This window comes from Cyprinus carpio, chromosome A5, assembly GCF_018340385.1.
Source record: "Cyprinus carpio isolate SPL01 chromosome A5, ASM1834038v1, whole genome shotgun sequence".
Lineage (NCBI taxonomy): Eukaryota > Metazoa > Chordata > Actinopteri > Cypriniformes > Cyprinidae > Cyprinus > Cyprinus carpio.
In genome coordinates, this window is record NC_056576.1 from 32,136,169 (window position 1) to 32,162,534 (window position 26,366).

The 26,366-nt window shown below is 39.3% G+C and overlaps 1 protein-coding gene across 3 annotated transcripts in view; it reads left to right on the top strand.

Annotated features, from left to right (window-relative positions):
* LOC122145086 (zona pellucida sperm-binding protein 3-like) overlaps positions 1 to 26,366 on the top strand; it is a 49,093-nt gene that overhangs the window by 16,072 nt on the left and 6,655 nt on the right. For 2 of the 3 annotated variants that reach the window (XM_042756924.1, XM_042756925.1), the window contains exons 2-6: positions 18,136 to 18,251; positions 18,544 to 18,647; positions 19,377 to 19,443; positions 19,708 to 19,793; positions 19,941 to 20,216. In XM_042756924.1, coding sequence (XP_042612858.1) covers positions 18,136 to 18,251; positions 18,544 to 18,647; positions 19,377 to 19,443; positions 19,708 to 19,744 — 324 coding nt within the window. In that variant the 3' untranslated portion in view covers positions 19,745 to 19,793; positions 19,941 to 20,216. The remainder of the gene's footprint in view (positions 1 to 18,135; positions 18,252 to 18,543; positions 18,648 to 19,376; positions 19,444 to 19,707; positions 19,794 to 19,940; positions 20,217 to 26,366) is intronic. The other variant, XM_042756926.1, reaches the window with a different exon arrangement.

A 26,366-nucleotide genomic window follows, 5' to 3' on the forward strand; every position in this document is an offset into this window, starting at 1 on the left:
GTTACGTCGAAAGATGACATGTGGAGGGGTAAATGATGTGTCAGGAACCATGTTGAGGTTAAGAGTGAGGAGGAAGTGATCTGAGGTGTGCAGTGGAGTAACCAGTACATGATCAGTGGAGCAGTGTCGTGTGTAAATAAGGTCCAGTTGGTTGCCTGATTTGTGAGTAGCAGTAGTTGACACTCGGTTGAGATCAAAAGAGGCATGCAGAGTGTGGAAGTCAGCAGATAGAGGTTTATCTAGGTGGATGTTGAAATCTCCAAGCATAACTAGGGGAGTACCATCCTCAGGAAAGGTTGAGAGCAGCACATCTAATTCATCCAAAAAGTTACCTAGTGGTCCTGGGGGTCGATAGACAACTACAAAATGTATTTTAAGAGGGTAGGTAACAGTAACGGAATGAGATTCAAAGGAACTGTTGATACCCAAAGATGGTAAAGGATTAAATTTCCAATCATTATAGATAAACTTGTCAATTTGTGTATTGTCATTCCTTACCTACTTATTTGTATTTTTTTTTTTTGTTTTTTTTTTTATTCTTTTATTGTGTGTTTTTTGTTCTGTTGCTGTCATTCTGTTGCACTGTGGAGCTTCTGTCACAAAAACAAATTCCTCAATGTGTAAACATACCTGGCAATAAAGCTCATTCTGATTCTGGTAAAAGTCCTGGCCTGAAGACATTTACATGCCGATATTCAGATATAATCATAGCGTCACCTGTCAGCAGCAGGAAATGTGGCACAAATATTTACCATTTTAAAAGCATATGGTAAAACGTTCACTGATCTCCTATGGCCACAAGGTGGTGGTGAGCCCGGGTGCAAGGGCACTTTCATCACTGCTTGCAGCTTTAATTCCAAAATTGGTTTGTGTTCACCGATTTCTCAATTATTGTGAGTTGTTTTTTGGGTGTATTGTGCTTTTTTGGTTCTGAGTTTTTTTTGTGTGTTTCACAGTAAAGACGGATCTATGCATTGACACCTTCATTAGTGTGAGCATAGGTGTTATTTAGAGTTATCTATCAGCGCTTGTATTTTTTGGCTGCTAAGTGCTTTCTGGTATTCTTCAGTGCTGTTTTCATCCAATCTGTATGGTTTTCTGATGTTGTACAGTTTACTGGGCTTTGTGTTAGTTATTTTCAGTCTTTTTGAGATGCACAGGGATTTGACTGTGATCAGACAGAGGGGATAGTTCTCTAACAGTAAATGATCTGAGAGATGAAGGATCTGTCTGTTATCATATAATCAACTGTGCTATTCCCCAGAAATGAGCAAAATGTGAATCTCCCTCAAGTGTCTCCTCGTAACAAACCGTTGATGATATACAGACCCAGGCTTCGACAGAGCTGCAGTAGGTCTTTACCATTCTTATTTACTATATGATCATGGTTATTTCTGTGGATATGGGAGAATGTGTTATTAACAGTCAGTTTGTTGTTGATGTATTTGCTCCCTTGTGTGTTGGTGAAGTCCGGCTGTAGTCCTGTTCTTGCGTTCAGGTCTCCACAGATGAGCACGTTTCCCTGGGCCTGGAAGTGGCTTGTCTCTTCCTCTGTGGAGAACGTGTCTTCACTGTAGTAGGGGGACTCTGATGGCGGGATGTATATGGCACACAGGAATGTATCTTTTCTGGATGGGAGAAGTTCCTTGTGGATTTTAAGCCAGGTGTAGTATTTGCATTGCTTTACTGTGTTGATGTGGTTGTGGAATTTTGATTTGTACCAGATTATTTGTCCTCCTGAGTCTCTTCCCTGTCGGACTGTTGAGTTTGTGATGGTAGGATGATTTCTCTGTAGTTGGGTGGGCAGTGGGTGATTGTGTCTGCCCTGCTCCATGTCTCCTGTAGAATTATAATATCCATCTCCTTGATGCTCTTCTGGAATTCTGTGTTTGAGCTCTTTAGCCCAAAGGCTGCTGAATTCAATCCTTGAATATTCCACATTGATATTGACAGTCATTTTTAAGAGGTCACAGAGGTCTTGTTTTCAAAAATAGAGGTAATCCTTTTCTAATTTAATAATGTTTTGAAAAAGTAAAGTGTTTTTATTTGTCATTGTTAGTCAGGTGTTTGCATGCTGTGTGGACTCTAATGCTGTCAGCTGGGCACTGATGTAGTTCAGCAGCTGTCTGATCTCACTCATCTCCAGTGTATTTGCTTGTCCTTTCAGGGCTAAGCGTAACTCCTGGAGTGTGGGGGTGGTGCTGGGTCCAGTGTGTTATCAGCTGAGGGTGCATGAAGGCCCCGATGTACTTCAAACGAAGTTCATTTTCGTTCTTCGTTTTGGGGCAAAAATTTCGAAAAAGCTGAGCGACGGTATACTGTTAACAAACTTTCCAACACCCCCGCACTGCTGGAGGCAGGGTGTGGATTAATGAAAACATGTCACGATGTTTGCGTGTATCCCCTAAACAAAACAACGATGAAATGAAGAAGTGTAGGCAATCTAGGTGTGAGATGGGACCCAATGGTCAGAATATTATAGACAAAAGATAATGTTTAGCAGCAATTCAGTCAAGTATCATGTTTGCAATACAAAAGAGCCATTTCATAATCAGTCCTTTATGGGAAGTGTGAATGGCTCATAGTCTAAAAACTTTAGCATGATGTGGGAAATAAAATATTGGAATCAGTTTGTTGCTTTATTTTATTAGTGTTCATTTATTTTATTAAACTGGATAAATTATTTTGATAAACAAAGGTTTATTATTGTATATTCGTTTGGCATTTCATTTACTATATACCCTTTAAATTAGCTTATTGAAAGAACAGCAGCAGTATGGTGTAACTAGTGTTGTCACGGTACCAATTTTCTAAAATTGGTCCTAAATTTCAGTATTCGGTACCATTTACATTTTAATCATTTAGCAGACGCTTTTATCCAAAGCGACTTACAAATGAGAACAATAGAAGCAATCAGATCAACAAGAGAACAACAATGGAATACAAGTGCCATGACAAGTCTCAGTCTAGTACAGAACACGTAGCCAGGGTTTTTTAGAACAGAATATGAAGAATATTATAGATGATAAATGAAAAGGTAAGTACTAGTATTAGTTGGTTAAGTGCTGGTGAAAAAGGCTGAGTCTTTAGAAGTTTTTTGGGAAAATGAGGATAGACTCAGCTGTTCGAATTGAGATCGGGAGGTCATTCCACCAGCTGGGGCGCAGTCCAGGAAAAGGTCCGTGAGTGATTTTGAACCCCTTTGGGATGGCACCACAAGGCGTCGTTCACTTGCAGAGCGCAAACTTCTGGAGGGTGCATAAGATTGAACTAATGAGCTTAGGTATGTTGGTGCCGTGCCAGTGGTCGTCTTGTAGGCAAGCATCAGTACCTTGAATTTGATGCGAGCGGCTACTGGTAGCCAGTGTAACCTGATGAGGAGAGGAGTCATGTGAGCTGTTTTTGACTCATTGAAGACAACCCTCGCTGCTGCATTATGGATCAGTTGCAGAGGCTTGATAGTACATGCAGGAAGTCCCAGCCAGGAGAGCATTACAATAGTCCAGTCTGGAAAGAACAAGAGCTTGGACAAGAAGTTGGGTGGCTTGCTCTGACAGGAAGGGTCTAATCTTCCTAATGTTGTATAAGGCAAATCTGCAGGACCGGGTCATTGTAGCAATATGGTCTGTGAAGCTTAACTGATGATCCATCACAACTAGGTTTCTGGCTATCCTGGAAGGAGTTATGGTTGACGAACCCAGCTGTATAGAGAAGTTGTTATGAAACGATGGGTTAGCTGGAACCACCAGCAGTTCAGTCTTAGTAAGGTTGAGCTGAAGGTGATGGTCATTCATCCAGCTAGAAATGTCACTCAGACAGGCTGAAATGTGAGCAACTACTGTTGGGTCATCTGGTTGGAATGAGAAGTAGAGTTGAGTGTCATCAGCATAGCAGTGATAGGAAAAGCCATGCTTCTGAATGACAAGATCCTAATGACGTCATGTAGATCAGAAGTGGTCCAAGTACTGAGCCTTGAGGAACCCCAGTAGCAAGTTGTTGTGACTTAGAAACTTCACCCCTCCAAGACACCCTGAAGGATCTAACAGAAAGGTAGGACTTAAACCACTGGAGTGCGGTTCCAGAGATGCCCATCTTTCTGAAGGTGGACAGGAGAATCTGGTGATTAACGGTGTCCAAAGCAGCAGACAGGTCCAGCAAAATGAGTACTGAGGATTTTGAAGCTGCTCTTGCCAGTCGCAGGGCTTCAGTAACCGAGAGCAGGGCAGTCTCAGTTTGAGTGGCCGCTTTTGAAGCCAGATTGGTTGCTGTCCAGGATGTTGTTCTGTACAAGAAACATAGAGAGCTGGTTGAACACCAGTTCATTCAAGTGTCTTTGCAATGAATGGAAGAAGGGATGTAGAACAAGTCTGTAGTTTTCTAGAAGTGCTGGATTTTAGAGATGGTTTCTTCAGCAGTGGGCTTACCCGAGCCTGCTTAAATGCTGAGGGAAATGTTCCAGAGTGAAGAGAGGAGTTGATAATGTGAGTAAGTGAAGGTATGACTGAAGAAGAAATCGCTTGAATGAGGTGAGTGGGGATCGGATCAAGTGGGCAAGTAGTAGGATGACTGGACAGGATAAGTTGGAAACATCAGTCTCTGAGAGTGGAGAGAAGGAGGAGAGAGAGTGTGCATTAGTCGTTGTGAAGTTATCCTCAGTCTGCGGTGTGGAGAATTGGTTACTGATGGTCCTTGTCTTATTTGAGAAGAAAACTGCAAAGTTGTCAGCTGTAAGAGTCAATGGAGGAGGCGGATTAAGAAGAGAAGAGAAAGTTTTGAAGAGTGTCCGAGTGTCCCAACAGTTGTTAATTTTGTTGTGGTAGTATGATGTTTTAGCAGTGAAGACATTTGCAGAGAACGATGAGAGGAGAGACTGATACACACTGAGGTCGGTAGAGTTTCTTGATTTATGCCATTTCCTCTCTGCAGCCCTGAGTTTAGAGTGATGTTCACGGAGAACATCGGACAGCCAGGGGGCAGATGGGGTGGTGTGTGCTGGTCTAGACGACAGTGGGCAAAAGTTGTCCAAGCAAGAGGTAAGAGTGGAGCAAAAAGTTTCCGTAGCACGGTTCGTGTCCAGAGCTGAAAACTGAGAGAGTGAAGGAAGTGAGGATGAAGGTACCAAAGCAAAACACAAAAAATATGCTGATTAAAAAAAAAACAAAACAATTATCACTAAAAATAAAACCAATGCCATTCTTTATACTTATTTACAATTGTGTTTAAAGTTTTTCTACAAGTAATATAATTATGAAAAACAGTAAACAAGTTTCACCCAAATGTACTTTGTCTTTAAATTGATGAAATTTTAACATTTTATTTTTTGTTAAATAAAGGGGATTTGCTATTAAAATTAAAACATGGAAGAACTATGTGTGTGATTTACTTCTTTAAAAAATAGTTTTATTAATTTTTTTCAACCGTAGTAGCAGTATCGCATACATTCTACTAAATAATAGTAATATTTCTAGCACAATGCCTTTATGTAAAAATGAACTTTTTATTTTGATGGGGTTGCAGTGTTTCCCACAGCCTTACTCTATTTGTGGTGGCACTCCCCTGCCCCCATATATACATGTATATGCAAATTCATTTTCTGCTAGCAGGAGGTGCTTTAAGAGTGGGAGAGATACAGGATTCTCCGGTACTGACTGCAAAGCATCGCTGAGCTCACAAATGCTGCCTTATCAAGCATTACATGCAAAATGAAATGAAAATGAAATCGAAAATTTTCTAAATACAGTCGGTTTCCTTCTGAAATAGTGATTATAAAAACACCCGCATCGGTTTTTGATTCTTGAAACGTGCAGTGCTCATGTTTATTCAATGAAGTCAAAGCCTTTTGGAAAAATATTTGTGGTGGTCAGTTTTGATATTGCGGCGGCCTTCCACCAAATAAATGTGTGGGAAACCTTGGGTTGCCGTGAATACCTTTAAATTGACACTGGGTTTTACTCAAATGAAATGGTAAAATGATTGTGAAGTGACTCAGAACAAGTTCTGGTGATGTTTATGTCCTCAGTGAAATGGCCAGATGCTGAAATTACTGCAAGCGTCACGCCCTTCAGTCTATGTAGTAAACAAAACCGCACGTCTCTGCCCATTCATTCATTCACACAGAGACACGCAGAGAAAGCAGAACATGCAGGATTCATATTTTCAACACCCCCACTTTTGCGCAGCTTAACATTTACAGATACTGGTTTTTGGTTTGATTTATGCTCAATTTGAAAAATTCCGTGGACTGTCCATATTAAAATGTAAGTTTCATTTTCATGACTGGATTTTGAGATTCCGTCACGTTTTCTGCTTCGTGGAAAATCATAGCGCTGTTTCAGTCAAGAACTGGGTTGACGCCGGGGTACTCCTGTACCAACGGTACTTAAAGAAACCTAGTACGTGACATTTTCATTTTTTTAGTACACGGACCCTTGGCTACCGAAGTACCCGGGGGTCTTTTGACAACACTAGGTGTACACCTTTATTTGAAACATGTATTTGGTACTTGCTACCTTATCTTTTACTGTCCTTCCTTTCATTCTTTTCCAGGGCTTTGGAAAGTCTCGTGTCTTCTCTCTTTCTCTGCTTCGCTTTTGCATCAGAACTCCCGGGCGTCGGACAACCAATCTTCGTTGCTATTTCTTTCTAGGAATGAATTACTGTCTCTACATCTTTAAAATCTGTCTGCGACTGTGATCGTACTAGATGTGGATATATTGTGTATAGCTCAGCTATTCGACATTCCAGTGTATTCAGCCGAGATGTTGCTTTCCGTAATGACCTCAGCAGAATGAGGACCCGCCCTAAACAGAGGAAAAAAATGGCCACGCGTCAAAGGTGGAGGTTTCAGGAACCGCATCCACCGATTGCGTAACCGCCACTGACAATAGAAACTTTCAAAGGTGTTAGGGTAGGAAGCCGAAACGAAATCCCCCCAGAAAGTTCGCTTTGGTGAGCCCCCGTTTCAAACTGCAAAACGTAACTCGTTTTGGTCTGATTTTGTTCAAAAATTACGTCATGTATCAGTTCGTTCTTTCGATTTTTCGTTTGAAGTATATCAGGGGCTTGAGTGGGTGGAAGCTGGTTGCTGCTGCTGGTGGTGGGCTCTTCCTAGTGCCCCTTGCTCTTCTGCCTGGGAGGTGATGTTTTTGTGAATCGGGGGTTCTTGGATAGTGATCTGGAGCAAACTGTGGTTTCTTTCTGCTGATGGATTGGTGTCAGGGTCTGTGATGGTGTAGCCCTGGTGCATGGGGTGTTCTGATTGGGGATTTTAGCATGGTGTGGGGGGTCCCTGGGATTGTGCAGCAGTGGTGGTCGTTCTCTGTGATGGGACTGTAGGTTTCTGCATGGGTGTCTGGATTTTGTGTTTCTGTAGGTTGGCGGGGCTGTGTTGTTTTCAGGGTGTTAGAGCGTGGTTTGTCTTCCCACACGCTGTGTCTTCAGTGTTTTTACAAAACACATTGACTTTGTCCTATGTGTACCAGGTCGTAACAGTCTCTGATTGTGATGTAGAGGTGACGAGCCAGGTGCACATTGGGCAGGCGAGCACATCTTTTTTTGGAGATGTCTCAGGGTTGACTCTCTGAATGGTGTCTGTGATGTCTCCTCTGCGCTGGGAGGGAGGAGGGTAGAGATTGGAATCTTTGTGTTGAGGGTAGGTCTCTGTAGCAGCTCTCTGGTAGACCTTCTCTGCTACGCTGCTGCAGATCAGTTGCCCAACTCTCTGCTGTTCCCTTCTCAGGTCGGTGGTGCCTGTGTGTATGATGATATAGTCCGAGGGTGTGCCAAAGGCTGAGAGTCAGAAAGTATTCTGAGGGCATCCCCAATGAGTCCATGAGAAATGGCAATGTTAGCTCGGTTTGTCACTGGCTGTTTTCTCAGCTGGGGTTGTAGCGTAGTGTTTTTCTGAGGGATCTTCTGGGGTTTCTGGGGGCTGCAGTGGTGTTTCTGCTTCCCTTTGGCTGTTGCTGCTGGTCTTGATGGTTTGTGGGGTGCCGGAGCGATATGTGCTGGGATTTGGATGTGTAGGTGCGGGGGAGGGCGAGCGGGTTTACTTTTGGGGACGTTTGCAGGGTAGAGAGAACCCTCATTCTGTTTTGTTAGGGTCTCAATCCTGTTTGTACCTTTGTTGTAAGCTCAACTTTGAAGCATGCAAGCTCCCTCCCCATGGAGTCTTTCAAAGTTCCTTTCCCATGAGCTGTTGAAGGTCTTTGAGGTCTTTTTTGAGTGTTTCCCTGTCTGGATACAGAGTCTCCATTTTCCCTCTTAAGTTCTTGGATGGGACATTTTCAGCTGGTTTCTTATCTGGTCCAGGTGTTCTCGGAGTTGTTCAGTGTCTTTTAGTGGTCAGTTCCACTATTTCCAATTCTAGCAGTGCTAAAGCTGTGCTGTAGGTGAACCAACTGTGTTGTGTACGTTCTGTGTTTAGGGGAAGACTGATGTTCTCTGTGGTTTTGGAAGTGGTCCTGTTCTCAGGGGCGCCGCCAGGAATTTTGGGCCCCCATGACAAAAAAATTCTAATTGGACCCCCTCGGCACAGCTGTTGTCACCACATCTCTAGGACCTAACTGTCCACCATCAAAAGCTTTAACATAACTCTAATCAAAGGCTTGCAACTGGTCTTGCTGCTTTTAGTTCAAAATACTAGAACTGAAGCAACACCCTCATTTACCTGCTGGTGATTTGTAAAGCAAGTCTTGCATACAGTATGCAGTTCACCTATTTGCTGCAAGATTAAAAGCCACCATAAAACATGTCCTTAAAGCAAAAACACTATGTAAAAAAAATTTTTGTTTTTTTTTTTGTTTTGTTACCTTAAAACAATGTTCCAAAATCAATTCAGTTGGTTCATCAAGTCTATGACTTCTGCCTTCGTCCACCATGAATCTCTCATTCTCCATCATCACTTGTAAAGCTCTGTAGGATGCACAACAATGCATGTCGTGGTAGGAGATCTATCTTATCTATATATTATATATATATATATCTTATAGATATTATATAATATACTATAGATATATATACATAGTTATATACTATATATATACTTATATATAATATAACGGCCAAAGTCTAATTCACCTTTTCTCACCCCCCCCCTTCCATCTAAATGAACACACCAGCTGGATTATTTTTTAATTATTGTCTGTAACCTACATGCAGTGTTGAGTCGTCGGGTAACCGATATTATTGTTTCTAAATGCATTCCAGTACAGACAGGAGGTGTTTTTTTTTTTTTATTGATGTCATAATGGTCTCATTATGTGACCACCAAATAATTTGTTGATTCCTGTCACTTAATAAAATATTTAATTTTTCTTTTTTGTTATGGTAAAAAAAAGAGCAAGGAGCGACAGAGAACCCCACACAGACTCCTGGAATGATGCTAAGTCATTAACACAGTGCTGCTCCTCCCTTCTTAACTGGGACAGGGACGGGTTTGCATGTTATGGGGGGAGACTGGGGGGCGGTGTTGCTGGACTCATCTGTTAAGTCTGATAAAAGGGGCATGGAACAAAATGAGTTAATATAGAGTACTCTTGCTAAACGTTTCCCTGCACTATTGAATGTTGATGAAATGTAGGCTAACACTAGCCCTGCAGCTACTCTAGCTTATGTACACTATAGACAACAGTTGGTAATACCACTCACAGACTAAAGGCTAACTTGTTACCCACCTTTCTTGGTGAAAAATGGGCATACACAACGACACCCTTTTCTTTTGTCTTTTCCTCTCTCCTTTTCTCTTTCCTTTTTTCTGTGAAAACCAGATTTGATTTTCCTACTCAATATTATGGTGTCTCTGTATTCTAGAGCACTGTGCATTGATTGACTGTCTGCAACTAACTAAAACACAGTCACTGATGAGTGCGCTAAGGCAGACCAAACCATTTTCATGCGGATTACAGCGGGGGGGCGGGTCAGTCAATATGGATGTTTTACTTTTTTGGTCAATGGTGATATTTAACTTTTTATTGCCAAAATCAGTCAAAAGCATAGACATCATTTTCCTTTTATTATTATCTTGAAAATATACTTCGATGATCCCCGCCGGTTTTTATAGTGTATATTATAATAAAAAATTTTTAATTCGTTTTAAACCTATTTGTTGGGGCCCCTGTCAGTCAGAGGGGTTTGCCTTCATCTCTTTCCACCATTTCTTTTAAGCAGTGGAAGGTCCTTCTGCATTCTACCGTTGTTGGACGGGTCCATCATTGTTTCGCCCGTACATTACCATGCCATTTTGATAAGTTTAGTGGTCATGTGTCCTGTTCTCTGGGACCTTTTTCTGCGCCGCTTTTATCTAAATCATCAATCAGTGTTGCTCTGCCTTTTACAGATTCACAATCGTTGGGTGCTCGTGATACTGGAATCACGCCCTGTCCTCGCCACCGGATGCGCATGTGTGCCACGCCGTTGGGTGTTCTGTGTAGAAGAGCTCAGGTTTCCCCTCAGTTTGGTGCTGATGGTTTTTTTGCCCATCACTAGTCTGTTTAAAGTATTCTACTTTAATGTCACTCACTCGTAAAGTATCCTTAAACAGCACCCGTCTCAGGGTTTTTCCTTCTGTGTTTTGAGCTTGTGTTGCTCTCTTCTCAGACTTGGATGTCTGGGGGGTAAGAAAAGGTGTGAGCTCCAGTCCCCATTGCTGTGTTGTTGCCATGGTAATGTTCGTTTACAGGTCTTTAGTAGAGATAGTTGAGGGCTCAGTTAATCCAATCAGACGGGTGTGAATGACAACGGCCCTCTTTTGTTTATTTTAAGTTGCTATTACCGTTTATACAAGCTGTAGCTATGCCACCCCTAGAACTCCATCAATGGAAAGTTGGGGGCCTGTTGTTTGTGTTTGGCCTTTGCTTTTTGTAACCTTTTTTTTTTTTTTTTTTTGGGGGGGGAGCCGGGTCCCTTGTTGTAAATGGAAAAGCCCGTTATTTCAAAAAAGTTATTGTAAGTGAAATCCTTTTTTAAGACGGAATAATGCATTTTTGTTAAATCCGTGAAGTTGGTAAGTGGTTCTCTTTCCTTCTCATAGCGTTTTTTTGTTTGGTCCCTTCTGCAAGCCTTGTTGGGCAGGGTCCACTCCAGTGTCCCTTTCTTTAGGTTCCACAAACTTTTTCTTATTTTCATGAGATTTATTTATATATATATATATATATATCATATATTGTGTCTGTATGTATATATATATATGTATGTGGTATATTATTGTGTGAATATATGTATGTGTGTTGTATATATTGTGTGGTATATGTATGTATTATGTGTGTGGGTATATATATGAATGAGTGATAACGTGTTTCACCACTATTTTTGTTAACGTTTGTGTTTTTATCTTTGGGGTTACCTTATTAGACAGCCAAGAAAACTCTAGAAAGTTGTGTCTCTATTTTCTAACTCAATAGGCCATATCTCTCAAATGTACCCCATTGTAGCAATCACTGCTGTCTCTTATGAATGTATGGATATTCATGTCAGACAATGCAAAGTAATAAATAGCAGTTAATGTTTCGGGGACTAAGGGGTGTCCTGGGATATTAATATAGTGCTCATAGGCTATATGCTCTATAGCAGGGATGGGCGCAACTTTGCATAGTGACGAGGGCCAGCACTTTTTTCTCATATATACCTAGGGGCCAGATTACTACAATCCACGTTCACACATGCTTTTACATTGTCTTACTCAATTTCCTTATTTATTGAAGAAAATTAAATTATTACTTAATGTAACTTGTTTTTAAAGATTTTAACAACTATAAAACTTGTGCAGTTAAGCTAATTCAGACGGGAAACTTTGTTGTCAGTTGACAGTAATATCAACCCAACAAATAAACATCTCAATTGCATTGTAAATTTGCAAACAAACAAATGTACAGAGGGCCTTTTTTTTTTTTTTTAATTACAGAACATTCTCAAACCTACATAAGTTGACCGTTTAAAAAAGGGCTTTATTAAAAATAAATAGTTATTCCAAATGGTAACCATAAAAAAAAACCAGGTAACTGCAGGATTTTTTTAATAATATTTAAGAGCTTTAAAGCCCTTTTTAAGACCTGAACTTCACATTTCAGCCTTTAAACAATTTTAAGAGAAGGGAAGAGTCAAAAGTATCAGTAATTGTATTAATTTAAACAATTAGGCTATTATTAATCAATGAATAAAATTACATAAATATATCTAAGTGTCTTAGTTGTTTAGAGTTTTATAATGCATTAGCTTTTGTCGATCCAATGGTTCACATTTAAAAAATATGTAGCCAAAATAGCAGACAGGCTTTATTGAAAAAGCAAATACGTTCTCTGCCAGTAGGTTTCACTTTCGGAACTAGCAGTTTTCCCCGGGAACCGCAGCACAAAGCTCCAAAAGCAAGTGTGCCTGACTTTGAAACGTGCAGCGCTCAAGTTTATTCAGTGAAATCATAGCCTTTTGAAGTTTAATCTAGATACTAATCTATATTGCAATTCTTGTCTTTCTGTCCCCAAATTTAAGACCCCTTATAATTAAGACTTTCTGTATCATTTTAGAGTTTACATGGCCCTAGATTTAAACGATTTAACTGAAGACTTTTTAAGGACCCGCGGAAACCCTAAGAAAAACATAGTTAAGTGCAAACATTTCTGTCATGCATTTTTGGCAAGAAGCTTTTGTTGACGATGCATTTTACCTTTGAAATTTGAGGCAAGTGCAACTCTGGCACCCCCGTTGTTTGTGCATAGTTGTTTTGATGATGATTTAAATAACAGATTTCCAAACATAAGTATCCCCCTTGAACTTGGTAAAAAGATTATCGGTTTTAACTCAATCTCAACTAGAAAAAATGCTGTTTTCATGGTCAGTTTTTCATTTATTATTTGCTACAGTGACCAAACATGGCATTTTCCCAGAAAACACGTTCTGGCCCAGGATTTCTATATTGCCTAAAAAATATACAGGTTTTGGCTTTGGTTTCATGTTTTCATACTTAATGAAGGTAATGGTCGTTTGACTGATAACATGCAGACATTGTATGTAATCGACCAATCATGGTGCGTGAGAAGGTATGATCTATAGAGAATGGTCAAAGCGATGCAAATACGTGTACATATTAGTGTTCGAATTGAAGTAGCACTGGAGCATACCAGTCGGTGAATGACATCAAAGTACCGTGAGAACGATTCAAAAGCACAAGAAGCAGTCCGCTCTCAGTACTTTTGTCGTACAACAATTGGTCTGCACAGTGCAAACAAAGCCAAAAAATAGATTTTACGAAAATATAGAAATCCTGGCCAGAAGGTGTCCCTGGGAAAATGGCACATTTGGTCATCCTATTTGCTAATGTTAGTGAATGTTTTACATTAGAGCGCACATCGTACTACACTGAAATTAATACGGAGCATGGCTGGAAACTAGCGACTTCTCCTGGTTGAAGATAGTATTAAAGGGGTCATATGATGCGATTTCAAAATTTTTCCTTTCTCTTTGCAGTGTTACAAGCTCTTGGTGAATAAAGATCTGTAGTTGCAAAGACTAAAGTCTCAAATCCAAAGAGATATTCTTTATAAAATTTAAAACTCGTCCACGCCCCCCTGAAACTGCTCTTTCTATCACGCCCCTACATATCTATGTCAGTATGTGGGAAGATTTGCATTAATGGCGCCCAGATGTTGACGCAAAAAAAGGCGTACCTTTTATTCTCGTTGTAGTATTATTGTTGTTGCTGCTGCCACCATGTTGTATAGACGCTGTGTGTTTCACTGTGAAAGCGAAAGCACTTCGTTTGGCCTTTTTAAAAGAGGTCGATATCCGCTTCGTCATGCCCTAGATCTGATCCGTGCTGGTCGCTGAGGAAATATACATCAACTGTGCACTGTGGATCGCTGAATCTGCTTTCACCGTGGATGAAACGGAGTCCAGCCCTGGGGTCGTCACATGTGGGTTGCCACAAGCACAAGGTACGCTCCTTTGTGGAATCCGCCTCAAGCCGTCTGCCTCTGCCCACTCAAGCCGGCCACGGCAGACTCAAGGCCGTGGTGTATGACGCTGTTTCATTGAGAAAGCAAAACTACTTTGTTTGGCCTTCCAAAAGAAGACACGACTAGAAATCATGTTTATATCAAATTTTAATGGGTTTTATGTTTGTCTCCTTGCTCCAGCCGGACAAGGCATCACAATATGTTAGGAGGCGTAACATTTTAGTCACACGCTTAAGGCATTCGGCCAATCACAGCACACCTTGCTTTTCAGAGCGATGAGCCTTGTAAAAATCAACGCAGGTGGGGCATAGAGAAACAATGTACAGTATGTGGAATATTTTTTTTTATTTTTTTTTTAACCTTAAACAGCATAAACACATTTCATTACACCAAAATACCCAAAATAATGTACTTTTTAGCAGCATCATATGACACCTTTAACATCATAAACTAACAGCATTACGTGATTTACATTTCAAATATTTTAAAATGGATTATCCGAGTCTAAAATGATCCAGCGGGCCGCACTAAAAGATTGCAGGCCATATACGGCAGTTTTGGTTTCTTATTAGCAAAAATAGATTTCATTAGCTCCCCTATTTGTCGGCTGTCAACGTCACTTTATCTGACACTTGTTCTTTGATGAATCAGCCAGGCCGACGGCCGTTGGATGGATGGCCATTCTGGACTTCACCAGAACGTCCAGATGGCCAGTCTGCCCCATGGAAAAAGCATTTTCGGTACATTTTTGTTCTGCGCCAGACGGCAGAAAGCGGCATCCTATTTTTCTTTAGGCTTATTTTACGCACAAACCGTTTACAATTCTGATTATCTTTGACTAAAAGGAGTAGTTGCTTCCACTTAGAAGGAAAAAATTGTGCTGGCATTAAGCTTTGCTACCTTGACAATGCAGCCTGTTCATTATCATAATAAAATACACTGTCAAACATGCGAAGAAAAAAACACACAGCTCAGTTTAAATATGTAGTAAAATCTGTGCCGTTAAGTGTTTATCACCGTACTGTTTCTGTTATGCAAAAATATTGTTTTATGTGGATATTGGGACACAAGTGAAGTAGACTACATAATAAATAATTTGGCATTCAAATATCGCGAATACGGAAACATTTGATTTTGTGTTGAATGAGAGGACCAACGTTGGTTTGTTTCGTTTTAACCTAAATTAATTTGTTTTGGCTTGTCGTTTATATTGCTTTATACTTCTGAAAGGCCTTTTTTATTCTTGTTCTTTTCTAAATACTATTAATTGAAAGGATTTGTTGTGGAGTGAGGGGAACTAAAATAGCCTATGTTTACAGTTTATCATGTTTGTAAACATTTCACGTTGGCATTAGGCCTATTTCTGAATGAAATAAAATGTGACTTATTATATGCAACTTTTTTTTTTCTATGTGTAGCATATTTTAACCATGCAGCAAACCTTTTTAAATATTTTTGATAAATTACTGAAAAATAAATAAATTACTTTTTAAAAAACCGCGCTTAACTGATTGTATTAATTGGTCAAAATTCTTAATGGTCTGTTAACGGTTAATCAGTTAAAATGAACATCCCTAAATCCTGCTGTACAGCAAGCTAAAGTTGAGATAACACGTGGCCAATTCACACTGATCTATAATAGAGAACGTGTGTGTGTATGTAAGTAATGTATGTGTGTGTGTGTGTGTGTGTGTGTGTGTATATTCCTAAATGACTCTTATGATTGAGCCAGCTATTTTCTATTTGAGCTAATCGCTTAAAGTAGGGCAAATTCCAACAGCGTTTTTGCTCCCTTGATGGAAAGGCACATTTTAAAGCTAGATGGCGGGAGAGTTTGAGTAGAATAATTCAAGTAGTGTTTTTTTTTTATTTTTTTGGTGATCTATTTTCACATGCATTTCATATTAAGTTTGAATAACTTTCGTAATTAAAGGCACAATATTTAAGTTTTTTTTTTTTTATTAAAATTTTGTAAAACCACTAGAACAGTTTTATATATTTTGCTGGCTTTTGTACTTTATCCCAAATGTTTCAAAGAACGTTTTAAATCCAGACAAAGAAGCAATTTTAATTAATGACACGGAAACATGTCCATAGTGTCATTGTGTCACCTGCCAATGATGTCATAAACCCCTCGATTTCCTAGTTTTTTGTAGAAAATAGGAACACCAAAGATGCTTTGTGTTTTAATAGACCAGTGATGACCACACAGTAGCATTATAACAGAACTTTCAAATGTATCTAGTATGATAAAACAGCGCAGCTTTTTTCCCCCCACATACACATGACCGGAAGGAGTGGAATGAAAGAGCAGTGGCATAATAAAAGCGCCACTGCTTTCGAGCCGTGTGTCATGCTCGTTCAGTGGCCTCGTTTCTCTTCAACTGCTTTCAGCCTCACCCTGCTTCATTCTACTATATTAATAAATCATTAGCTCATCCATGAACTTGATTTCTGCCGAAGTCCCATCGGACTGCATTGGCTGTGGGGATGAAGACCACAACTCTCATGATTCCACACTCAGTCACGGCATCACCAAACTATGTTTGTTTGGTTTGAATACTCGCCCTCTAGCAGTGAAAATTTACATATTGTGCCTTTTAAGAAATGTGTTTTTAATATGGAGTCAAGAGAAGAGATTGCAATTCAAGAACAAGGCCCATATTCACAAAGCGTTTTATCTTACCACTAAGAGTTCTCCTAAATGGCAGTAAAAGGTTTATAGCTAAGAGTTTTCTCTTAAAACCTAATCACAAAGCTGCTGAGACGAGCTTTTACAAGGAACATGAGAAGTCTTGAGCTAAGAGTAAGGGCGGGTTGACCTTGTTGCTATATATGTCAGCCTGCTTACTATGCACACAGTGATTGGCTGATAGTCTGTCAGATTTTATTCATGGGAATATTGTAGAGCACACTATTGTTGCCACATTCAAATAAAGTTTTTAAAATGCAGGATAAGTGTCACTAATTAAACCAGTATATCTTCAGTATATATTCAGTATATATATATACTGCTCAAAAACAATTAGTGTATATTCATATAAACAACCTTTTTAATTAAGAGTAGAATGATCATGGCTGATAGTAATACATGCAAATGTTAAAAACGCAACAACAACAAAAAAAAAAACCTGGATGCAAGAACATCTGTTACTACTTGCTCAGCTGTTTAATGAAAACAAGTACAGAATCAAAGTTAAATTAGGAGTTGGGGTATTCTCCAAAACCGAAGATGATACCTTTTTAAAAGGTCATTATCATCAAATGTTTCTAAAACGTTAACGTTCAGAGGCAGATTGCCAGCAACAGCCATTTTAGAAATAGTTTGTGGCTTGGTCTTAGTGACTGAGGAAATCTAGTTTTAGTGTTAAAACGCTTTTGTGAAATGCTCTTAGAGCAGAAATGTAAGAGTCCTAAATTTAGGACTGACACGCCCATTGTTTTAAAGATTTTCTCCTAAATCAGCAAGTTATGAGCTTCTTTTAGCGCTTAAGATGTTTTGTGAATACGGGCCCAGGACTGCACTGGGCAGGTGAACTCATGAAAATACTTTTTGCTTCTTTGTAATATGTTTATTTGCAACTATTATAAGAAATTTATGGTAGAAATAGAAATTTATCATGGTAACCTTCCAGGTGAATGAGGAACTTGTTGTCTTCCATTGTACCCTTTGCCAAGTGTTCAAAATGACTTCATTATGACACTTATGTGCCCTGCTCCCTCCGAAGTCCCCACTTCAAGGGTTCTTCCCTACAGAGTGATTTACGGCATAGAGATACTGGCTTTTGACTGGAATTTGCCCAGCTACTGGTTTAAATCAGTTTAATGAATCCATTTCTGAAAAAAACCTGAATCCAGCCTGGTTACTAAACCAATGATGTTGGTCATTTTGAGAAAAACTTGTTTTGCAAATACAAACTATTTTTGTTTGTTGACTTATGACAGAAAAATTGTTTTTAATTAAGCAACATTCACATGAAACAATGTGTGTTGCATTATGACAGTAGCAAAGCAGTTTTATTTTTAATTTTTTTTTTTTTTTTTTTTTCAAACCAGATCCTACAACCAAAACTTGATTACAAAGCAGCAAAATATTTCCTTCTGGAAATAAGACTAGTTTGACAACCACTTAAACACTAGCTAACTGAATAAATGTAATTTTAATCAGTTAAGCTTTCCTTTTGTTCAGATTACAGATGACTCCCTTATATACACCAACCTCCTTATCTTCACTCCGCAACCCTCTCCAGATGGAGTGGTTCGCCTTGAGCAGGCCATAGTTCCCATTGAATGTTATTATAGCAGGTAAGTGGGCTATGCTGCTGGCAACAGACTTTTTTTTGTTTTTTTTGGAAGCATATTTACACTAGTTCAATTACCCTGGTATATAACTAACATACCATGGTGTTACTGTCCTTTAGCAGAATTGACTATTGGAATTTATTCAAGATCCTAATTATTAAAGGTTTATCCAGTTGTATCTTGTCTAATTACTAATAAATGGATGCGTTATGGTCAACAGAAATTCAGCTGCAAGTTCTGTTTGTTTGACAAAAGATCTGCTGGAGCATTTATGTTGTTGTCCTTTGTCTCTCAGAAGGTTTGATGTTACCAGTAACCCCATCAGACCAACATGGGTTCCTTATAGTTCAACGCAATCAGCAGTGGAGGATTTGCAGTTTTCACTTAAGCTAATGACAAGTATGTGCACTATTTTACAAGTATAGTTTTGGTTGATTGCTATGTGCAGTTTTTTTTAATATAGTTGGAGGGACATTCTCATTGTAGAGAAGATTTGATTGGACAAAACCTGTAGTTCTGGATTATTCATTAGAATCTTTAATTTTTATGAGAGAGATGCCAACATCTACCAAAGACTCATTTTGACAAATGTTAGAAGTATGCTAGAGTGTAGACGGACATGGACTACCACAAAAAATGTAATTGTTAACCTGTTTGTAATTTCGAGAGACTTTATTCTGACTCTTTACCTGGATATGTAAAGTAGGCAGTTGTAGCATGGTCACATTTTTGTCTGAATTATTTCTGGTTCAGGTGTGATTGGCGCTCTGAACGGGCCTCTTCTGTGTACTTCCTGGGTGACATCATAAATATAGAAGCCTCAGTTTGTCTGGGTCATCATGTTAACCTCCGTGTATATTTTGAGAGCTGTGTTGCCACAGTGATTCCAGATATTAAGTCTGGACCCAGATACACATTTATTGAAAATCATGGGTGGGTACAATCAAGATGTTTTTTTTTTTTTTGTCTTTTTTAATCAAAGTTTTGTGCAGGCAAGCACCACTCACTCAAATGAAATTATTTGGCTAATCACCAAGTATATTTGTGTGTTGTCCCCCCCCCCCACCCCCCCATTAGTTGTCTGATGGATGGACAGACAACAGGCTCAAAGTCTCGTTTCCTTCCCAGAATCCAGAATGACAAACTACAACTACAACTGGATGCATTCAGATTCAACCAAGAGACAAGGCCAGAGGTGTATATAGTGTATTCCAATGGAAACATGTTCGGAGACCAAACACCATGAAATAGCCTGTGAAGATGATGTGGCAATGAACTTAAATTAAACTGAAACTCAGGCCCAAAACAATAACATGGTGATGGAGGGTTTGTTATATTTGCCTAGGTTAATAATATCGGAGGAAATGGGAGTGCTGTTAATTTGATGTACACATTGAATTCTGACACTCAGTAATTATTTATGAATTCAAATTAACATACTTCTCACTTTGTTATACAGATGTACATCACTTGTACTCTTCAAGCTTACCCTGTAATGGATGCAGTTAACCCCTTTCATAAAGCATGCTCCTTTATCGATGGAAGGTATGAAGCTTTGCTTTCGTCCTTGGGATTTTTTGTCTAGTACAGAACATTTAATCATCTTGCCATGCAAACTGTATTTTCTGGTATCTTTTGTTTCTTTGGGGAACCAACCTCAACTTTCCCTCACTCCCCTCTTTAATCTACAAGCTGGAAGGCTGCAGATGGAGGTGACTGGGTTTGTTACAGCTGCCAAACAACAAAAGATTATGCACAATCCTTCCGTTTCTACACTGCAACAATCTGAGCCACCTTCTCCCAGACAAGACCAGACCTCATCTTCCCAAAGGGCCAACAAATTTCAGCCCAGGATTCAAGAGGGTTCTGGAAGTTCCTTCAAATCCTTGCTAACAGCAAGTGAGCCTGTTCTGTCCTGGAGGAACATAATTCTCCCACAAGAGGAGGATGAGGGAGTTGTTTCAGTGGGTAAGCATTTCCAGGTCTAGTGATTGTCGTTTTTTTTTTTTTTTTTTTTTTAAGGGGGTCATATGATGCGATTTCAATTTTTTCCTTTCTCTTTGGAGTGTTACAAGCTCTTGGTGCATAAAATAGATCTGTAAAGTTGCAAAGACTAAAGTCTCAAATCCAAAGAGATTTTTTTTTTTTATAAAAGTGAAGTAAACCACACACCCCAAAACGGCTTGTTCTAACACGCCCCCACATCTCTCCGTCACTATGTGGGAAGATTTGCATAACACCGCCCAAATGTTCACGCAAAGAAAGAAGGCGTAACTTTTATTCTCTCTGTTGCTGCCGCTTCCACATTGTATGGAGTCTCTGGGCCCTATTTTAACGATCTAAACGCAAAGTGTAAAGTGCACGGCGCAGGTGTACTCAGGGGAAGTCCAAATCCACTTTTGCTATTTTAATGACGGAAAAACGTTTGGCACGCATGGTCTAAATGGGTTGTCCCTATTCTCTTAATGAGTAATGGGTGTTTTTTGGGCGTAACATGCAATAAACCAATCAGAGTCTCATCTTCCATTCCCTTTAAGAGCCAGTTGCGCCCGTGCCATGACGGATTTGCTATTTACACAGCGGAATTTGCAAGCGCAATGACAGAACACATCTCCGAGATGAAACGGAGCTGCTCGTGTGCGAGCAAATAGATATCCTAATTCTGATACATGCGATGACTATCCATTATGACATGTAGGCATTTTTATATTTAATTAGCCTACAAAAAATTCTTATGCAATGCAATCCTTTAATTTTTAGTATTTGGCATGTTTGTGTGCTGCTGTGCATCCGTCTTTAATAAGCAGCTTATACGCGTGTTGTGGACCCGCCTATACTAACACGCTCTTTAAATAAAGAAAAAACATTGCGCCAGACTTAAGACCAGGTTTGAGTTGGTCTATGGCGCATGTCTATTTTCAGCTCCTTAAAATAGCAATGCGCCAGCAATGCGCCTGGGATAGTTTTGTTTGTGAGATTTCGAGTCGTTTTTTTTTTTTTCCTCTTTTTTTTAGACCAGCACGCCCATGGGCGCACAAATGGGCGCAAATGCATTTGCTAATTAAACGATGTGGCGCTGGACGGGAAAATGTGAATGGCGCCGGACTGAAACTAGCAGACACACTTGTGCTGCGCCTTGCGTCGCGTTGCGCCGGGTGTATGATAGGGCCCGCTGTGTTTTGTTGTGAAAGCGAAACTACTTCGTTTGGCCTTCCAAAAGAGGACACAACTAGAAATCAGTGGGTAAGTTGTATTTCAACACTGTTCCAGAACAGTCCAACCAAAATATTCAGATGTGTGCAGTGCATTTTATGGAGGATGAGGACTGTTTCCTGAACCAGTAGTCTGAAATGCGTCTGTGGCACAACGGCTGTTTCTATAAAGTGGGGCAATTCAAACTTTGCAAGGATAGATTGGCGCTTCTGATTCACAGCCTGTAAGTTTGTTTTATTTTTTTTTATTTAAATTTGCCAATTATGACTCGAACTCCAGTTTTGAGCAGTGTAGAGTAGGCTTGTTGTTTGTTTCTCAGATAACAAATGCAGACATGGTTATGTTTACACCGCACAATACGCAACGCCTAAAAAGACAGTATAAGTCATTATAATCAGTAATCATGTCCCCACTGGATGCAACACATGCCTCGTTTGTAATGGGTTTTATTGGTTTGTCTCGTCTAGTGATTGCCGGATCATGAACGAATCGTTCTATTTAACTGGATCTTCTTAGTGAACTGGTCGAACCAGTTCACCAAATCGAACTGAATCATTTGAAATGGTTCGCGTCTCCAGTACGCTCTAATCCACAAATAACTAAAGTTATTCAGTTTATAAACGTGCCTTACACTCCCTATGACGCGAAAACCAATATATCCTGAGTTATTCAGTTACTCCTAACCGTGCATTGACTGAACTGCTAAAAGAGAACCGATGATGGGATGTGCACTAGCAGAGCAGCTGGACTGAGTCTTGTGCTGCTGGCTAGTGATGTGTCGTTCTTAAACGATTTGTTAATTTTAAATGCATGCACAATAGGTTCTGTACTAGTAGTAGTAGTTCATTCGTTCATCACATGACAGCCCCGTAAGCTTTAAACTATACAGTCTTGAGCTGGAAAGAGAATTGATTGATTCATCTCTAGGGTCTTCAGGTTTATCGAGTCATTCGTTCATCACGCGACGGACCCATAAGCGTAACCAGTGCAGTCTAGAGCAGGAAAGAGACTTAATACTAATAACCAACTCTTTATTACCTTTGTTACAACATTCAGCATATGAAAAATAACCAACATGAAAGAAATTCACACATTTATAAACTAAGAATTAAAAAGCTACAATCTGAGACCAGAAATGCAGTAATTGTAAGAGTAGATGATGATGATGATGATGATGATGATGATGATAATAATAATAATAATAATAATAATAATAATAATAATAATTATGTTACTGTTTGTAAGGAAGCTTGTAAGTTAATTCCTCTATCCAATGCTGTCACGTCACATGACAAAAGAACGAACGATAGGTTAAAGCCTTTTATAATCTTATGGGTCTGTCACGTGATGCTTTAGCTTTACTATGGTAAAAACATTGTTTGCTACACTAACCATAGTTTAACCATGGTATTTGTAGTAAAACTGTGGTTATAGGCTATAACTGGTAATAAAAACGCCTGGCTAGCCTACTATACATTTACTATAGTAATACCACTGCTAATTTTCGTAAGGGATTGTGTATAATAATATAAAATAAATGTTTATGACATTTAGTCATTTAGCAGACGCTTTTGACATCACAAAATATCAGGAAGTCAGATTTATTTTATTGTGATGCGAAGGAGCGTTGTTGTAAGCCATGCAGGGGGACAGGACTAATGACAGATCACTGCAGGGTAAGTAGTGTAGCCTATCTGTGCTACCCACTAAGTGCTACCTCCAGTAGTCCGTCTGTTTATCAGTCATATACATCTTCAGATCAGGTTTTTTTTTATTTTACTTATAAGAGGTACAGAACGCCACACCGCAACTTTTCGGCACTGCACCAAGCAAAAATCAAACGAAATCTTCTCAAAACGTAAAGATCAAGCGCCTAACAAGGTCTCCGCGCATTAATTTGAATGGTTTGTTTTCCCCCACAGCATAAACGGTTATAAACGTTTTTGTGGGCGTTCCCACCAATGCCGAATAAGTCAATGGGTCTGTCACATGATGAACGAATGACTCGATAAACCCGAAGACCCGAGAGATGAACTAATCAATTCTCTTTCCGGCTCAAGACTGCATCGGTTAAAGCATACGAGGCTTTCACGTGATGAAGGAACGACTCAAACCGGAGGACTTTTCAGATAAGAGGTTAGGTGAGCTAATCATAGACTGAAGAACCAGGTAAACAATGAATTATTTTTTTCTGTTTCTTATAGCATTATAGTTTTGTTTTGTTTGTAGTGTGATTAACGTTTGTGTAAATACTAGTAGACGTTAAGGAAGTAACACGTAACATTTTAATTATACTTTGATAAAATAAACGAAATGACTCAAAAAAAGATTTGTTCATTTTGCTAAACTGGGAGCCGGCATAGAATGTTTAGGGCGTAACATTTCGGTCACACGCTTGAGGCATTCGGCCAATCACAACACACTGGATAGCTGGCCAATCAGAGCACACCTCACTTTTTCAGAATAATGAGCTTTGAAAAAAAAAAAATTACTCATTTCAAAAAGCCGGGGCATAGAGGAGAAACAATAATGTACATTATATGGAAAATGTGTTTTTTGAACCTTAAACCACAAACACATTGCATTACACCAAATACACAAAAATGTTCTTTTTAGCAGCATCATATGACCCCTTTAACCCCTTAACTGTCACTCACATTTTTGAACATTGACGTGAAAGTGCATGATCCAAACTTAAATTATGATTCACGAATGAAAACATTTTGTAACATATTGATGTACCATTTTCATGGTAATGCGATGTCTGGTTTTTAAAATGGTTTTCAAAGGACATATTTTTAGATTAAGTTTTCAATTGATATATACTTTCTAATGATTTCTAAAGTGTGATAGAGAAAAGGGCAATGAATTTATTTTTTTATATATATATATAACTAGGGCTGTGCAAAAAATCGAATACGATTTTCATGCACATCTCTTCAGTAAAGGCGCTCCTGTGATTAGTAGTATATCTCCAGCACGTGCGTTCAGATCAGGGTTGCCAGGTTTTCACAAAAAAATCCTGCCCAGTTGCTTCTCAAAACTAGTCCAAAACTAGCCCAATCGCATTTCCAGGAGGTTCCCCGATAAAAAATTGCATCCCGGGGTTAAAATATACGTTTTTTTTTTTTTGTCAGGGTTGCCCTGGTAATATTCACATTTTAGGGGCTAAATATCACGTTATTGGTATTGGGGTCGCTTCAACCCGCGGACATGAAAAACAACCGCAGACTTGGCAACACTAGTTCAGGTGGAGCGGCATTTACTACACAGAGCCGTAGTCCACCAACAAGCTACACAAAATCGCTTTCAAAATCGTCAAAGAATCGCCTGCGATTTTAAAATCGATTTTGTGTAGCTTGTCGGTGGACTACGGCTCTGTGTAGTAAATGCCGCTCCACCTGAACCAGTGTTGCCAAGTCTGCGGTTGTTTTTCATGTCAGTGGGTTGAAGCGACCCCAATACCAATAACGTGATATTTAGCGCCTAAAATGTGAATATTACCAGGGCAAGCCTGACAAAAAAACGTATATTTTAACCCCGGGATGCAATTTTTTTTTTATCGGGGAACCTCCTGGAAACGCTATTGGGCTAGTTTTGGACTAGTTTTGAGAAGCAACTGGGCAGGATTTGTTGTGAAAACCTGGCAACCCTGATCTGAACGCACGTGCTGGAGATACACTACTAATCACAGGAGCGTCTTTACTGAAGAGATGCGCATGAAAATCGTATTCGATTTTTTGCACAGCCCTATATATAAATCGTGTTAGATTTTTTGCTATGTAGATTTTGTGTTTAAATATTGTAATGTTTTTTTGGATTGTTATTGTTAAAATGTAATCAAATTACTGACTACTACTTTTAAAAGGTTATCATGTTACTGTTCTGATTACGTTATTTCAAAAGTAATTGGTTACATTACTAGTTACATTACTTTTTTTTTCTCTCCATGAAATTTATGAAATCCCAGCATACACGCTCCCGATAAAATATTTATTGAAGCATGAACATTCACAGAACAGTGTTATTTTTAGCTAAAGCAATTGGCTGCTGCCTGCATGGTTTGGCAGAATGCCAGCAAAGAGTGCTGCATTTATAATCTCTAAAGACGTCTCAGTTTATCACAATCTCACAAATCTGTTATAACACAAGTATATGCACAACGAAGCTTTCATAATGTCTACAATTCGTGTGTGTTATAATGAGAGGATTCGTGAGCATGCAAATTTCAGCACTGCATTGCTCGTTTATATTTTATATTCTTTAATGTTGCTTTTGTGCAATAGATTAATTTATTTATTATAGATGAAACAATTTATTTTAGATATTTTATGTGTTTAGATATTTCTATTTTACGGGAGTCCCGTGAATCATTTTATACCCCTGCATCCCGCACACACGAGTCTCTGCATTCGCCCTCCTTGTCCCGCGCCGCAATCTGTTGCGTCGGGTCTCGTGTGGGAGTAGGCCTCTAATCTATGGAAAGCACAAATGGTTCAGAATTTGTGTGCTTTTCACCGCCATTTTAATATTTAAAACGCTGTTTTCATAATGCCACCAGGCGTTAAAGAAGCGCCGTACAGGCAATAAGTTAACGCCAGACGCCACCACATGATAAAAATAACGCAACACGCCGACCGACGTTAAGTTAATGCCACACGCCACTTAAGATGCAGATTTATTTACTCATCTACATGGACACACCTCTCATGGCTACGAGGACTCTACGGCAAGTCAGAGCATCCAGTTTGCAAGAGCGGAAGATGGCAACGACAGTCCTTTCAATTCTAGATATAGGGCGAAAATGCCCCTGAATTTGTCTCCATAAAGTTATCACACCAGGCACGAGTGCAAATTTGGAAATGATTTTATACAACAGTTAAATGAATAAGAAAATTAATATTA